The sequence below is a fragment of the Acanthopagrus latus genome, chromosome 6, assembly GCF_904848185.1.
Source record: "Acanthopagrus latus isolate v.2019 chromosome 6, fAcaLat1.1, whole genome shotgun sequence".
Lineage (NCBI taxonomy): Eukaryota > Metazoa > Chordata > Actinopteri > Spariformes > Sparidae > Acanthopagrus > Acanthopagrus latus.
The window spans coordinates 20,842,496-20,857,401 of NC_051044.1; the positions used below are offsets into that span (position 1 = coordinate 20,842,496).

A 14,906-nucleotide genomic window follows, 5' to 3' on the forward strand; every position below is an offset into this window, starting at 1 on the left:
CAGTTTCCAGAAAAGGTGTTGGAAGTATGGGACTGTGATTGAAGACTCTCATATAACAGTAAGAGACTGGTAGGAGTCATTGTACTAATGTAAAGAACTTAAACCCAAACAAAGGCTACAGCAACTGTGGTGCAATGTAACAGTACACTTACTCATTTCCATTCCACAGCAGATGTGAAACAAACTCTTACAGTATGTGATATGCTGGTTTGATATTAATAACAAACTGAGAACAACACAGACAATCTGACAAATGACTGGGAGTGACTGTCGTCTCTGCTGTATCATCCATCCATCCATCCATCCATCCATTTTCTAAACTTCTCTGGGCTGAAGACCCCCAGAGTGCAGATGTGGGGAAAGACAAACACAAGATAAACACACTGAGACACAGAAGAGAGGGATGATGCAGTCATGACAGGAATGCCACATGACAAATGTTCAGAGCAGTTTTGAATCCATACCCAGTTTAAAAACTGCCCTGAGACAGACTGAGGCAGCAAACAAAGTTACTTTTAGCAGAAACCTTCGACGATCTCTGGATAGTAAAAATGATCATGGAGGAGATTTGTCACTTTATGTAACCTTGTAAAAAAGGTGACATTTCTGAATAAGTTTACATTCACAGTAATATGAGGCTTTGGCTGCTGAGAGTGTGTGTTCAGGGCTCAGTTAAGGTGCTCATGGCTTAATTCAGCTGAACATCTGTGTTGGTAGCATCACATTTCATGACTCCAGTGTTTGCCAAGTCATATAACTGCTTGGCAGTAGTCGGATAATTGTTAACATCCCAGCTGCTTCTGCCATCTTCATTTCATTTGTGGGAGACAGTTGACTCAACAGCAGCAACACGAGTGTGACCACAGCACTGCCGTAGGAGGGTTAAAGGCCACTCAGCAGTCCTGTGCCAAAACACAAGTGTTGTTTGATGCCCGCCATGCATTAGACAACACTGTCAGGGCAAAGAGCGAATCTGGGTGAACTAAAATAGACGTGGCAAACTGTTTCATTGAAACACTTCAGTGGCCAGGGTAAAGGCTGCAGGGAAACCTTGTAGAGGAAGCTGACTGTAGGCTTGAAATGTGACATTCTCACTTCATGTTGTACATGATCTTAGTCTTATTTTCAAACTCTTGCTTTTTGATATTTTCTGTCTATAATGTGACCAACAAAGACTGACTATATAGTATTAAGAATGTCCCAATCCAAAAAGTTTAATTATTAGGCTTAGGGTTAAATTATTTATTGGTTTAGGGAAACATGCTTATTTTATTCTTGCTGAGAGTTAGATGAAAATAGACGGCACTGGCTTTTCTGTCTGTTAAAGGTGTAATTTATCACCATCAGCCACTAAAGTTGACATTTGCTAGCTTGACTAGCAAACAATAGCATTCCTAACCCCATCTAACTAGCCAAATTTGCCTTTTTTTAAATTCCACAAACCAACTCTTGCCAAATACCAAAACTCTTGATTGCTGACGAAAGATGCAGATACACAAGATAACAATGGCATTTTTCTATTTGGCTTACAAACTTTGGTAAAAGCTGAAACCAGCGGCCAGAATTCTTACCTTTTCTTTAATATGAACTGTATGCTTGTCATATACATGGGTAGCATGATACTTCCCAAAAAGCATCTTTTGTTTAGGTAAAGTAGTCTAAGAGCAGTTTAACCTTTTGTGTTCTTAATGTTTTAGAGTCCCTTCACTTTGTAAAGTTGAGTTTGTTGTTTGGGAATTATAGATACAAAACTTATTGTGAAAGCAAGCACATACACTTTCTGACATGCAGGAGCAACACAACAAAGACTCTTACAACACCAAACAGATATTAGGGGAGGATAACAGCAGAGCTTATTTATCCAGCCATTATTTAGGTAACCTTTTATGCTCATTAGTTTCAGTCTGTTGGAATTATTCTCCCACCCTGTGAATTATATGGTAGCCTCTCAAATACAGAACAGTCCATCCAAAAAACTTTGGAAATTACTCTTTTCCCCTATCTTGTTATTTCTTGACCCAGAAACTTTATATAACCCAGAAATCTCTGGAGTGTGTTCAAGCGAATCCCTTCCAGACAGCAAATCCCACTTAAAATGTGGGTAGGAAAGCCCAGTTAAATCCCACGCTTTTTAAAAACAAGATGAAAGGATGAGAAAACGTTGGTGCGACGGCTGTTTGTGTTCACTCTTTAGTTGTTATAATAAGGCATTTTCAGAGGAGCAAACAGACCACTTGGATTTTGACGGCAATATTGCTGAGGGAGGTTATTGTCAGCTGAGGTTAACATATTTATGTAAACACAGGATTATATTCGAGTTCGAATCAGTTTTGTGACAGCTGTCGCCACACCCACCACAGTCTGCTGAGACAAGACATGATGCAAACCGAATAACTTACGAAGGAAAACCTTGCGTAAGGTGGAAAAGAACCTGGAGATATTTCTAAGTTTCCTCCAAGCTCGGTGTGGGAGAAACCGCTCTTGTTTGTTTGGAACTGTGTCTGCATGCACCGCAACGGTAAACAATGTAATTAAGTTTGATAAGACATTTGCATTAGTTTTTGGAAGGAGATCCAATTAACACAGATTTTAAAACAGTGTCTAATTTTGGACTTAATGGACTGTATGAATGTGTTATTGTCTTTGACTTTTACTTACTTACTGAAACACCAGTAATCCAGGACTACAAATACACTGAAAAAGAAAGAAATAGCATGATCGCCTGCAGTGGGTCGGGTACACTGTGAACATCTACCTGGAAGCAGAGTTGTGTTGTATGAATAGAAGGACTGATTACCCAGTAGCAAACCTTTCATTACGAGGCGTTTGCGGAAATCTGTCATCATTAGCGCTCACTGATTATATTTAAGAGAGATAATGGTTATTCTCGTGTTATCATTTTCCATCTCGAGTATCCTACACTGATTGTAATGAGCTGATTCGACTGAAAGCCAAGTCGCCTCTGCACATTATCTACCACCTCTGGATGGAGAAGCTAAAATCGAGAAAACAGCTCTTATTAAAAGAAAACATCTTTAATCTCATTGTTATTAGTTTTTTTTTTTTTTACAAAAGAACAATAAGAAGTTGACCATGTCTGTGCATTGAAAACATCTTTGTGAGGATAACAGAGGGATGTTTTGATTATCACTGATATTAGGCAGTAGAAGTGAATGTAAATGGATTTTTACATTCTCCTTTTTCAATTTAAAAATGATATCCAAAATGATTTATGTAATACCCTGGTCCTATTCCTCAGTGGAAAAGATGGAAAAAACAAATCTAAGTTAAAACCAACTTTATGGAACCCCACTAAGCGTTCGATGACTATCATAAAATCCTTTGTATGTGACATACATGGCAGACATGTGACTCAAGTCTGATGGTCCAATTTCCAAGAAAGTCCAAAGTCAAGTTACAGATTGTGTCAAGTCAAGGCAAGTCCCATCTAATTAAATGTATTTTAATATTGGATATTCATTGAAACATATGAAATCAAACAAAAAACAATTACATATATATTTGTTTATTTATTTCTTAATTTCTCTGTAATTGAAAAAAAAACCCAACAACAACCCTTCCCATCATTGTTAAACAGTGATTCAAGTTAAATCACAAGTCTTTAACTTCCAAGTTCATGTTGAGTCTCCAGTCACTTATTTAAGTCAAGTTGCAGGTCAGTAGAACAGTGACCTGAGTCGACTTGAGTTCAAGTCAAAATGACTCAGTGGCTAACTAAACCTGGCACTGGAATCCAATCCATAATAACTGGCTGAATTCAAGCTCTGTTAAATGTGTACTTGACCCCTCATATCAATTGATGCCTTGTCCTAAACAAGATGTTGTGCTATGACAAAACCACTAACATGTACATGATTTTTATTTTCATAGGAATTATGTGAAAATGTTGAATAATGTGAATGTTTATGAGTTTGCCCACTCATAATTTTCCCTCAAGCATTTGGCTCTCAACCCCTCTCAGCTAATCAGCAACCAGCAGCATGACTCCATTTTTTTTTTCAGTTAATCACATTGTTGCGTCTTTTAATTGACAATTTATAACACTGACCACTGAAATCAAATTACAAACGCTCTGATAACTTTTATAAAAGTAGTCATTTTTTAATTAATTTTTAGTTAAGGCAATCCAATACAAAGCATTTCACAACCCACCATATGACAATAATCATGTACAATAAAAACCCAGTTAAAGGAAAGTAGGGATTCATGCAAATCAGAAAACTCAGAGATATAAACAACAAAGAGAAACCGCGGGATTAGACAAAAAAAAAACCTATTTAAAAAAAAGTGTTAACTGTAACATGCTAATTAGCTACAGTTTTTAACCACGGCGGAGACGAGAAATGTTTGGAGAACCAGGCACGAGAGAGAAGAAATAGCAAACAGTCCACAGTACGTACTGCCATGATTGGCACTGACATGCATGTAATCTGGTTGGGCTGGTTCCTATTTTACACATGGCGGCACTGTGGGTCAACACTTTGATGTACCCCAAGAAAAACATGCTGTCAATCCATCACACTAATAAAATCAGAGAAAATCAGAGACAGACATGTGTTGTGGCTTGTCAAAATAAATAAATATCTTTAAAACAGTAGTATTCCCAAAAAATATATCAAACATGTACAATAAGCAGTCCTCTTGATGACAAATTGCTGTTGGATCTATATGCAAGTCAACTCTTAACTTATCACTATCAACTGTTCCCCTGTCTTACACTGTGACAACATTTACAAGCAAATTGCTGCTTGCCATTTTGACCATTAACTCATTATGTCCTCCACCTTACAGCTGAATGTATCCACCTGAACTGCTTTCAAAACAGGACTCAATGAGATGAAGTGACTGCCTTTCACATTATCAAGGCCTTTAGTTTGCTACATTAGACACGAAGAGAACCTTTTCAGCTCAAATCAATTCTGCTTCTGCATAATTTTGTCAGTTTAAAAGGAAAATAAACCTTTTAGGGCCTATTATACTCATCGTAGTGTCAGGGTTTTTTCTGTGTTTGATTATTCTCTGCAACAATTAGTGGCGTATGGAGGTCGGGGTATCAACCTAAGCAAAACCAAGTGAAACTGGGAAATCTATAGTAACAAAACTAGAGGGGAATTGACAGGTGGTGACACAGTGACAAAACCTGAAAAAGCAGATGTTAAATTTAGAAGCACTTTATGTCTTACAGCAATGCCAGCAGCTTTTTAAAGATTGCTAACATACTCACAATGATGATGCCAATGTTCTGATGTTTAACAGGTAACTATGTTCACCATCTTACTTTAGCTTGTAAGCAGGGGCTGGTAGGAAATTTAGATGGATTGAAATTGAAATTGAAATTTCGACCTGATCAGTCGGTCTTATGTTTCCAGAGTCCTCTCTTCCACAGTTCTTATGTTCCCCAGATCCTATGGTTCCAAATTCCTATATTCCCTAGGTCAAATGTTCCTAGGATCCTATGTTTCCAAGGTCTTATGTTCCCCATTTCCTATGTCACTGGGGTCCTACGTTCCCAACATCCTTATTCACTAGTTTTTATGTTCCCAGGGTCCAGTGTTCCTAATTCTCATATTCCCAGGGACCTATATTTTGAAGTTCCTATGTTACAAAAGTCACATTTCCCCAGTTCTTACATTGATAGGGTTCCCATGTTTCAATGTTTCCAATGTCCTATGTTTCCAATTTGATGTTCCCAACATCCTATATTTCCAAATTGATATGTTCCCAGAGCCCTATGTTCTTAAGTTCCGTATCAAGTTAACATACATTGAATCTGCTATTCTGCTCGGGTCAAATACTAATTGTAGTGCTGAGGAACAAAAGACCTTTGAAACATAGGACCCCTGGGAACATTGGAATGACTTACTGATCACTGAAATTAGATTTGCTATGTGAGGAAAGTTTGGATTTCTTTCTCCGCACTAAACTGAGGAAAAGGATTCCTCTTTACCCTGTGGCATTGAAGGGGAACACATGAAATAATTATTTATGTACTGAATGCACTGAATGCAGTGAACAAAAATCCCAAAGCTCTGGAGACCACTCCTGAACCATCCCCCAGCAGAGAAATGTAATACACAGCAGCACGTACTGAGCTGTGAGCTGTGTAAAATAAAAATCTACAGGGAGGAATGCTGTGGCTGTGATTGTACTGACTCACAGCGTGAAGTCTATGACCACGGAGGTTATGTGGCTGCTGATGCATGGCTGCTGGGGGATTACAGATTTGCACTGACATGGGAGTCACTGGATTGCAGAGCTGGTGTGTTGGGGATATTCAGGGCTCGGATCAACTAGCTATTAGGCCCTGGGGGGGCGGAATTAGATATGGACCTTAATTAATAAATCTTCCACAAATCAGTCTGCCAGTATTCCTTTAGTGGAGTGCTTTCTGTGTGCCAGTGAGAAATTGGCATACTTTCCCCCAAAAATAAAATAAAACAAAATAAAATAAAAATATGGGCTCATACAAAAGTAATCCCTCTCCATCATCAGGTACCACTAGAAGTGTGTGGTGGTGTGCGCCTGTATTTTCTTTTTCTCTTTTTGCTGTTTGCGATTTTTCGGGGCAAGATTCAGGATAATAAAAGTTGAGTGTCATTCTTAAATCTAATTCAAATGGCTCGCAAACGTAAAACCTGGGTCAGTGTGTTGGATATGGACTCAGCTGCAGTACAAAGATTCTTGACTTGCATGAATAAATTGGGTACCTTCGTTAGAAACAATGAATAGCAGCACTCAAAATGAATAAATGATTAATCTGATAGCATGTGAAAATGTGTACTTGGTATAAGGACGGTTCGTCCTGTGCTTTTTATATGCAATCACTTAAAAAGAACTTGTGACCACTTCAAAATGGATACAATTTCTGATCTATCATATGTCCATGCCACTCTGAATAACATTCTAGTATAAATATATTGGGATAGGGGGAATTAAATTCTCATACAACATGCTCTTATAAACATTTAGCTAATAAAGAAGAGAAGATGTGACACCTCATGGTATGAAAAGCCTGATTAATGTTCAAAGTAATAAACTGTGATCCTCCATCAGAGCTAATGCATTAGTGGGAGTTAATCCCCAAATATAAAAACTAATTCCAGAGGGGAAAAGGTGTCTAAAAAATATCACTGTAATAGGCCACACCGATGACTGACGAGCAAGGCTTAGGTCAAAGTTCATGTGTCCTGATACACCTAGAGAAACAACCACAGACAGGCACAAGTTTTAACCACAACATGACCTTTTTGAACCAACCTGCTGTCAGATCAGACATGAAACAGTCACTGCCTCGGAGTCGAGTAAAAGGCTTTCACCAACAAAGTCCTGGAAAGTTTGCAGCCTCTCTTTAAGAGAAATCATCCAAATAAATATATCACAGAAAACCAAAAATTAAAAACCAACAAAATGCTGCTCCAATAGTCATTTGGAGGATACGGCACACAATTCAACATCCACTTCCTGGTGCGTCATCTCCTGTTTGCAACAAGAAACAGGAGGGAGAGAGTTCCCACTGGACTCTGAGTGGCTGCTGCATGCTGTCAGTCGTCAGTGAAAAGCCAAGGCGAGGGCTTTAGATCTGTGTGTGGTGGTGTGTGTGTCCAGGTGGTGTGTAGGGAGGTGGTGCTGGGTTGGGTTTGATCCCCCGGCTCTTCATGTAAGAGATGAACTGGTCGGGGATCTCTGCTAGCACGTCTTTCGCAAGCCGGGCCATGCTCAGCACGTGGTTGCCTGTCCGGTCCATATAATCTCTGAAGGGTACAAACTGAGTGAGAAGAGAACAAAGTGTGATATAAGTATACGTATATACAGATGTAACTTAATCTTCATGCGGATAAAGAATGATTTGATGAATAATCCCAATTAGAAACCTTTGTCCTTTTAATGCGACTTTACATAGGGCTTCAAAACATGTGTTTTTTTCTGTGTCTAGCATAACACCATCTGGATTTTTGGACTATTGCTGTAGTGATTCATGAAAAGCTGTAAATACTTTTCGATAATGTTCACAAGTACATTTTTATGAGCAGGGTGGTACACTGAAAGGAGAAATCCAGCAGGCTCATGTTTAAGCCTCCATGTTAGTCAACATTTGCCAGATCCCGCAAGCTTTAGGATGCTGATCTGTTACTAATCCTGTGCTCTGGCTTCCCTCAGGAGTAAGAGGAAATAAATGAGTGAAAAGATAATTTTTTCTGCAAGGGTTTGATAAAAGATTACTTGATTTTTTTTTTCTCCTGTTTTGCATTTTTGGTCATTGCACATCAGGGTTTCCCCTCGAGTCTTCTCAAGCAAACGTGGTAAACCACCGTAACCCTGACACATCTCGTCACACAATCAATTTGATAAGTGCAGTTGTTTGCCAAAATATTCGGCATTAAATGCCATAAATTGAACCCTGAACTCTGTTCTTTGCCAACTACTCTGTCACTTAAACGGCAACTCCACCACAAATTCACCAAATCAAAAACTAGAAATTACACGTGTTTGCAGGTGTTTGGCAGTCATCTGCCCTATGTGAAAAAATAGTACAAAGCCTTTTGTGGCTCTAGAGAAAGCTGCATATAATCAGACAAATTGGCTCTGGCGTTGTCACTCCGTGTCTAAGTAGCATTGTGGGTAATGTAGACACCAGGTTTTGAAAAGGAGACTAAATGTGTGGAATAAAAAAGGCTATAGCTCTGGTTCTTTGATATCAATTTCGATCACTTGTATTCAAACTGTCCAACAAGTGTATAACAGTGGTAGGATTACTATACTAGAGCACTGGAGTGCATTTCAAAACCTGGTGCCTACGTTAACCACAATGCAACTTGGCCACTTTGTGACATCACTTGAGATAATTTATCAGATGCAGCCTCCTCTGAAACCGCGAAAGGCTTTATACATATTTTTTCACATACGGTGTAGTAAACGGCAAGACCTGTAAACACATATTCATGTGTAAAGTTTTGACTTTAGAGACATACGATGATCAGTCGGCTAACACATTAAGTTTGATAGTGGAAAACAATATCCAACTTTTTAGTGTCCTTGTCCCCATGAGAATTCACAGGAAACACACAGATGTCCAGATCTGTTAGAGTCGTCAGCGGCAACAGATGGTGTTTTGTCAGAAACAGGCATTTTAATGTCCCAGCACAACTGTGCTAACAGTGTGAATGCCCAACACAAATGTAAAAATGTGGCATATAAATGTTGCTTATCATTAGAAACACTGTCGCCCAAAAAATACAGAGTCTAAGTCTGCACAGTGGAGAGTTTCTTTTGTACTGTAAAGTGCAGTCACCTGAACAATGTCTCTCTCTGCCAGTTTCCCCCGGGACGAGATCCTGATGTCATCACCATCGAGCTCCACCATCGCTGGGGGACACAAGGTCACACAAACAAACTCAGAGTAAGAACCAAGCAAACACAGCTGCCTCCAGAGCAGAGAAAATGTTGATTAACTACTTATGTAAAGGTTCAGTCATCATCCTGACATTAACACCATATACCTTTGCTTCAGCATCAGAAAAGGAGGGAGAACGTTAGGCTGTGCAGCTGTTATCTATCTTTATTACACGTCTAATCAACTAATAAGTCCCTTACTGTAGCCTGTGTGCAATTTAGAATAATCTGAACTAAGCACTGCAAACCCAGCAATTAACCTCAGCCATTTCTTCTACAATTATGTCTGCATCCACCGACGCATTTCCTTCTCTGACTCAAATGAGTTTGTACGGTAATTCTCTCTCGGGATATTTCTCTGAATAAGTGCCAGAGAGGTTAACGCTGGCTGTGTCAACAATGAGCTGTTTGAATTAAAATGTCAATTATCGACTCATGTTTTAATCTGTTTTAGGAGATGTTTTCATTTCCAGTACCTCTTGCGTGTACTCGCCATACGACATAACTAGAATTACATTCATGCAGCGGGTAAAGGAATTAAAGTCGCCATACCGTCAAACTCAGCCTGACCCACTCCAACTATAATGATGGACATGGGAAGCTTGGCCCCCTGCACAGAAATAAAAAAAAGGAACAAGTGAAAAACTCTTTCGTCTTTTTCTAACACACACGCTCATTTTTCTTTTGTTCGAGGAGAGGAATAAAGAATAAAGCTTGTCCACATCACCACCGACCTGTAGTGCTCATTACTGTATATCCAATGTTATAGCAGTTACATGCTCACACACGCAGGTTACAGCCACACTAATGTTCTGTCTCGCTCTCTAACTAGCTGAATAACCTTTAAGAAAACAAGGCATCGGGAGAGAGAAAGATACGGCAAGTTAGAGCCAGGGAGTCACAGATAGAGGACAAAACAGGGAGATACTAGAATACAAGTTGTTTTTGTCTCTGCTATCCTTATCCGAGACGTCTTCTGTCCCTGAATCCAATTTTCTGCCGTATGAATGCTCCTCAGCTCTTATCTCGGAACGACAATTTGTGTTTGCCCGCTGAATTCTGGTTATCAGACCGAAGTGGAGATTAAACTCACTGACAAAACTAACAGCATTTCCCCGAGATACTGGGCCAACAGGTCAGTAGTATCAGTGCTCAAGCTGTTTTGACAGCTAATCAAATGTATCCCCAGTGTTCCCAGCCTGGATTGAAGAAATGATGACCTGCCAAAAGAACCATGTTTTCTCAATGCACAGATAAACTCTAAGAAGCTGGTGGAGCTATGGTGGCATTTGTGAGCTGGGAGAAGAAGGAGAGGGAGGAGGTGCCAACCTCAGTCAGTACAGCGACCGTCCTCAGTCACCCGCCCAGCCACTCCCAAGCCACACCTCGAGTGAGACAGCACTGCTGTTAGTCTCTCTAATGCGTTCAGTCAAACAGCAACATAGATGTCAACATTTATGGAACACGCAGGGCTGTGAGTCAGGATATAATGGTATCTGGAGTTTTGATGATATGATCCTAGCCTTTCATGAATGTCTGTAGAAACACTGGCACCAATGCATCAAATACATTTTGAGATACACTGATCGGCCACAACGTTGAAAACACTGACACCAGATGTGATCAACACTGATCATCTCATTACAGTGCAATGTTCTGCTGGGAAACCTTGGATCATGGCAGTCATGTGAATGCCACTTGACATGCACCACCCATTCAAACGCTGATGTAGTCCAGGATAACAACCTCCCGGCAATGGCACACTGTATCTGATATAATACATAACAGTTTACTGCATCATCATGTTCATTGAATTGCATCACAAAAATAATTGTTCTATTTCAGTTCTTTGCAAGTTTGCTGCATTTGGATGCCAGTGTAAGAAATCAATGTCCTGATCGTGATATCAGCCAAACCAGCCCTCCAGTCACCCAGATTATACTCCGTAAACTGCTTCTTTCATTCTCTTGGAAAGTGAATATCTCTGCATTCTGCTTGAGTGACAATGACTGCACTTGCACTCTGACAGGCCAAGTTTGTGTCTGTTATTGTAATTTCAGGATAGATGGCAACATAAATACTCAATGCAGAGGTTGCTATTATGTGTAATGAGTTTTTCGCAGTCACACATTTTCACAAAGCACTTATAACAAGTGCAGTTTCTTTCTCAGGCACAAGACAAACGCACCGTGGCAAATCAGGAACCCTGTTTTGCCATGGGGACGAGAGCACTTTCTGTCGACACCACCTCAGCTGCAGCACATCAACCCGATTATCAGTGTTCAACACAGCTCCTGTCAGTGACTGTCCGCCCACGCACACACAAACACTCGCAGGGCCACACACACATATGTGTGTAGCTGGATATATGCGCACACATGAAAACATCAAACGCCACCAAAAATAACCTGGCAATCCACCATGCCCCACTTTTTCCATCCTCCTGTCATCCTGACTGGCAGCCGAGATCCAGTGTAATGAGACAACAAAACAAAGAGCCAGTCGACGCTCATTACACCAACAGCCCGCTATGAAGGTGCTGCTTGAACACAAATGTAGTGCATGGGCTTCTGTATGTTATTGCACATGCGACTGTGCACATGTGCACACCAAGAGGTTTATAGATATATGTCTGCAGAGGGGACTGTCCTGTCAGCACAGAGGGTCAACTGAGTCTCTAGAGCTTATCTCAGAGGAAAGCTTAAAGCAGCCGGTTGAGAGCACTAAAACCAGGGACACTGGGTGATATTCAGCACATGCTCGCCGTAAACTGGCCTCACCCTAACCCAGTTGTTTTATTAGCACATCAGGAATAATCAGCAACTGTCACATACAATATAAAAAAAAGAAATAAAGAAAAGTCAGCATTAAATCGAAATTAAAGTATTTCATAATACTTATTAATGCTGTCAGTTAACTATCAAGACACACATTGAATTTATTCATGACAATTCATTTTGTTGATTTTCTCCATTAGAATAGGCTTAGCCTATTTATTGGCCTCAATTATTTCACCTGAACAAGATCTTGAATTAGCTTAATCACATTCATGTTCCAACAAGACACCACTCAGGGAACACATATCTGTGCCAAGGCAGCACAGTCTTTTGAGTTATCATGAAAACAAATATACTAATATTTGTCTGCCAAATGTATTTAATGTAAAGGAATGTTTTCAATATACACATTGTTATTTCATTGGCATAACTTTCCAAACAAATGTATATATCCTGCTAATTAACCATCAAGAGAGGTATACAATGGGTGAAAGTAATGTATTTTTATGGGCCACTTTTACAGTCACTGCCTGTGGCTGCTGTTTAAAATGTGGCCCCTTTATGATTGTTTGATTAAAGGTAACTCCAATAAACAAGAATAAAAATGTACAGAATAGACTTAGGAATGTGTTTGTCGGCACAATATAGGCTGCAAGAACCTGCTAACTAGCTCACAAATGTCGCCTCTAGTAGGCCTGGTAGCTGTATTTACTTTTATGGCCAAGAAGAACATAGTAACTACCTCAAAAGAACAAAAACCTCACATTACACATCCATATAGTTGTGTCTTCCCACTTTGGGGAGCAGTGCCAGTTCTGGATTCAGGGTCAGGGTTTTTACGCTAATGCTAGCAGCTCTGCCCTAAGTGGCTTCTTAGAAGTTAACTCTTTCAAGCAAACGTAACTTGAGATTACATTACCTTTGCAAATCACAACGCTTTTTCCCCATCTCAACAGCCTTTCCTCTGTAACTTTAAACATTTGTGAAACATAACTGTTCGAAAATACGAACATGTTTGCAAGCTTAGCAGCCAAACAAGGTTATGTTAGAATGAAATGACAGTCTGGTCTTACATTTTGCCTGAACATACTTCATTCAGCAAGAAGCATTAAAGCCCCACTCAAGTGCTTTTTGGTATTTTTATGGTATTTTCATATTTATTTCCTGTTCCTGTTAATGAGCCAGTTCAACAAACATGGTTTGACAAATAACTTCATCTTGTGCTCAAAATTTGAAAAAGAATGAAGCTCAAATGGATCAATGTTGTACGAGTATAGTAGAACCCGTGAGTCATACGTCAACCTCCTAGCTTGCGCAGACGCACTGAGAGGAGTCTTTGAGTGAAATTAAATCTGATCTATGTCTGACTCATCTGTTAAAAAAAAAAAATAAAAAAAAAAAAGAGAAATTTGAAGGTAAATCAGACATCATTATTGCTTCAAACTTCATATGTGCCGTCCAAGAGTGTAACCCAAGAATTCCACTGCTTGCATGAACGGCTCCGTTGTGGTTTTGCTCCGGGCTCCCTCGTCCGTCAACCCCACTGGCCACATTTTGAGTCCAGCTTGGCAGCAACTATATTGTTTTTCTAAACTGTTACTGTTGGTCTTAGCATGAAATGCTTAGCTTTTTTACTTTGAGGATGTAGAAATACAGATTGAGATTCATCGACGGGACTGCACTTGTTGCTGTTCTGTCTATATAGAGATATTTTCTTGCGTCCTTGTTTCACATCACCAGGTATCTATCCCTTTACCTCTTCCGCAACAAAGTCCCGCATCCGACGCACGGTGAATTGAGAAGTGGTGTGCTTCTGCTCGGCCCTGACACTGATAAAGCGATGAGGCACAAAGCGCTAACAGATAACAAGTCCAAGATGAGAAAGGACTGAAATCAAAGGCAGAGGGCGATTTTCTTATAGACTGAATGTGGTGACAGCGTTATGGAGAGAGCAGATGAAGACAAAGAGATTTAGATCTGCGAGAGGGGAAGAAATGGAGAGACACATGAAAGTCTGCGAGGAGGAGAACGAGGCAGCAGCCGAGTCGGCAGCAGAGGAATGGGATGCTGGGTGACTGACAGGTGCGCTTCTGTGATATAGCAGATTCTGTTGTGACTGATAAGCCCCCTCTGTTCCCTCACATGGGTCCAGATCACGGAAACACACAAAAAAACACCTGCTCGCTCAAATGCAAACAGACTCCAGATGTTCTTACTCATCATACGCAGAGTTGTGCACATTCCGGCTTCCGCTCTCTCTGTTTTCTTGAAGATACCTGCCAGCATGAATAAGTATGAGGTAGAACTTATATAACCTCAGCAGTGTGTCCTCCCTCGCCCAATCCGTGGGGAGCGAGAGAAAAGCAGCAGAAGCGGCAAGCAGTCAGAGTGAAGCCAGTGAGATAGAGCAGCAGGCAAGATCTTAAAAGGAAGGTGTGGCTGTTCTAATGTTTTGACTAACAGTCGCAAATTCCCTTTAAATCCAGTCTGCTGGGTGTTCTGTGCCTGTGGGCGGCGAGCTGAGGAGGAAGAGGAGGAGGGGGAAAAGAGGACCACGGAAGAGGAAAGGACCAGCCACCTGCTATGTAACTCAGGGAGGAAAAGAAGGATGGGTTTTGGAGAGAGCTCAGAGGAATAAAACACAATATTGTGTTTTGAATTTACAGACGAAATTTCATCAATACGTTTTTAATGGGAGGGGAGGGAACACATTTGAAC

At 40.3% G+C, this 14,906-nt stretch overlaps 1 protein-coding gene across 3 annotated transcripts in view; it reads right to left on the reverse strand.

The window, feature by feature from the left end:
- Positions 1 to 3,580: 3,580 nt before the first annotated feature.
- Positions 3,581 to 14,906, reverse strand: part of cpne5b (copine Vb) — a 133,837-nt gene continuing 122,511 nt past the window's right edge. For all 3 annotated transcript variants that reach the window (XM_037102452.1, XM_037102453.1, XM_037102454.1), the window contains 3 exons: positions 9,964 to 10,021; positions 9,311 to 9,384; positions 3,581 to 7,786 (listed from right to left, as the gene is read on the reverse strand). In XM_037102452.1, the coding sequence (XP_036958347.1) occupies positions 7,595 to 7,786; positions 9,311 to 9,384; positions 9,964 to 10,021 (324 nt within the window). In that variant the 3' untranslated portion in view covers positions 3,581 to 7,594. The remainder of the gene's footprint in view (positions 7,787 to 9,310; positions 9,385 to 9,963; positions 10,022 to 14,906) is intronic.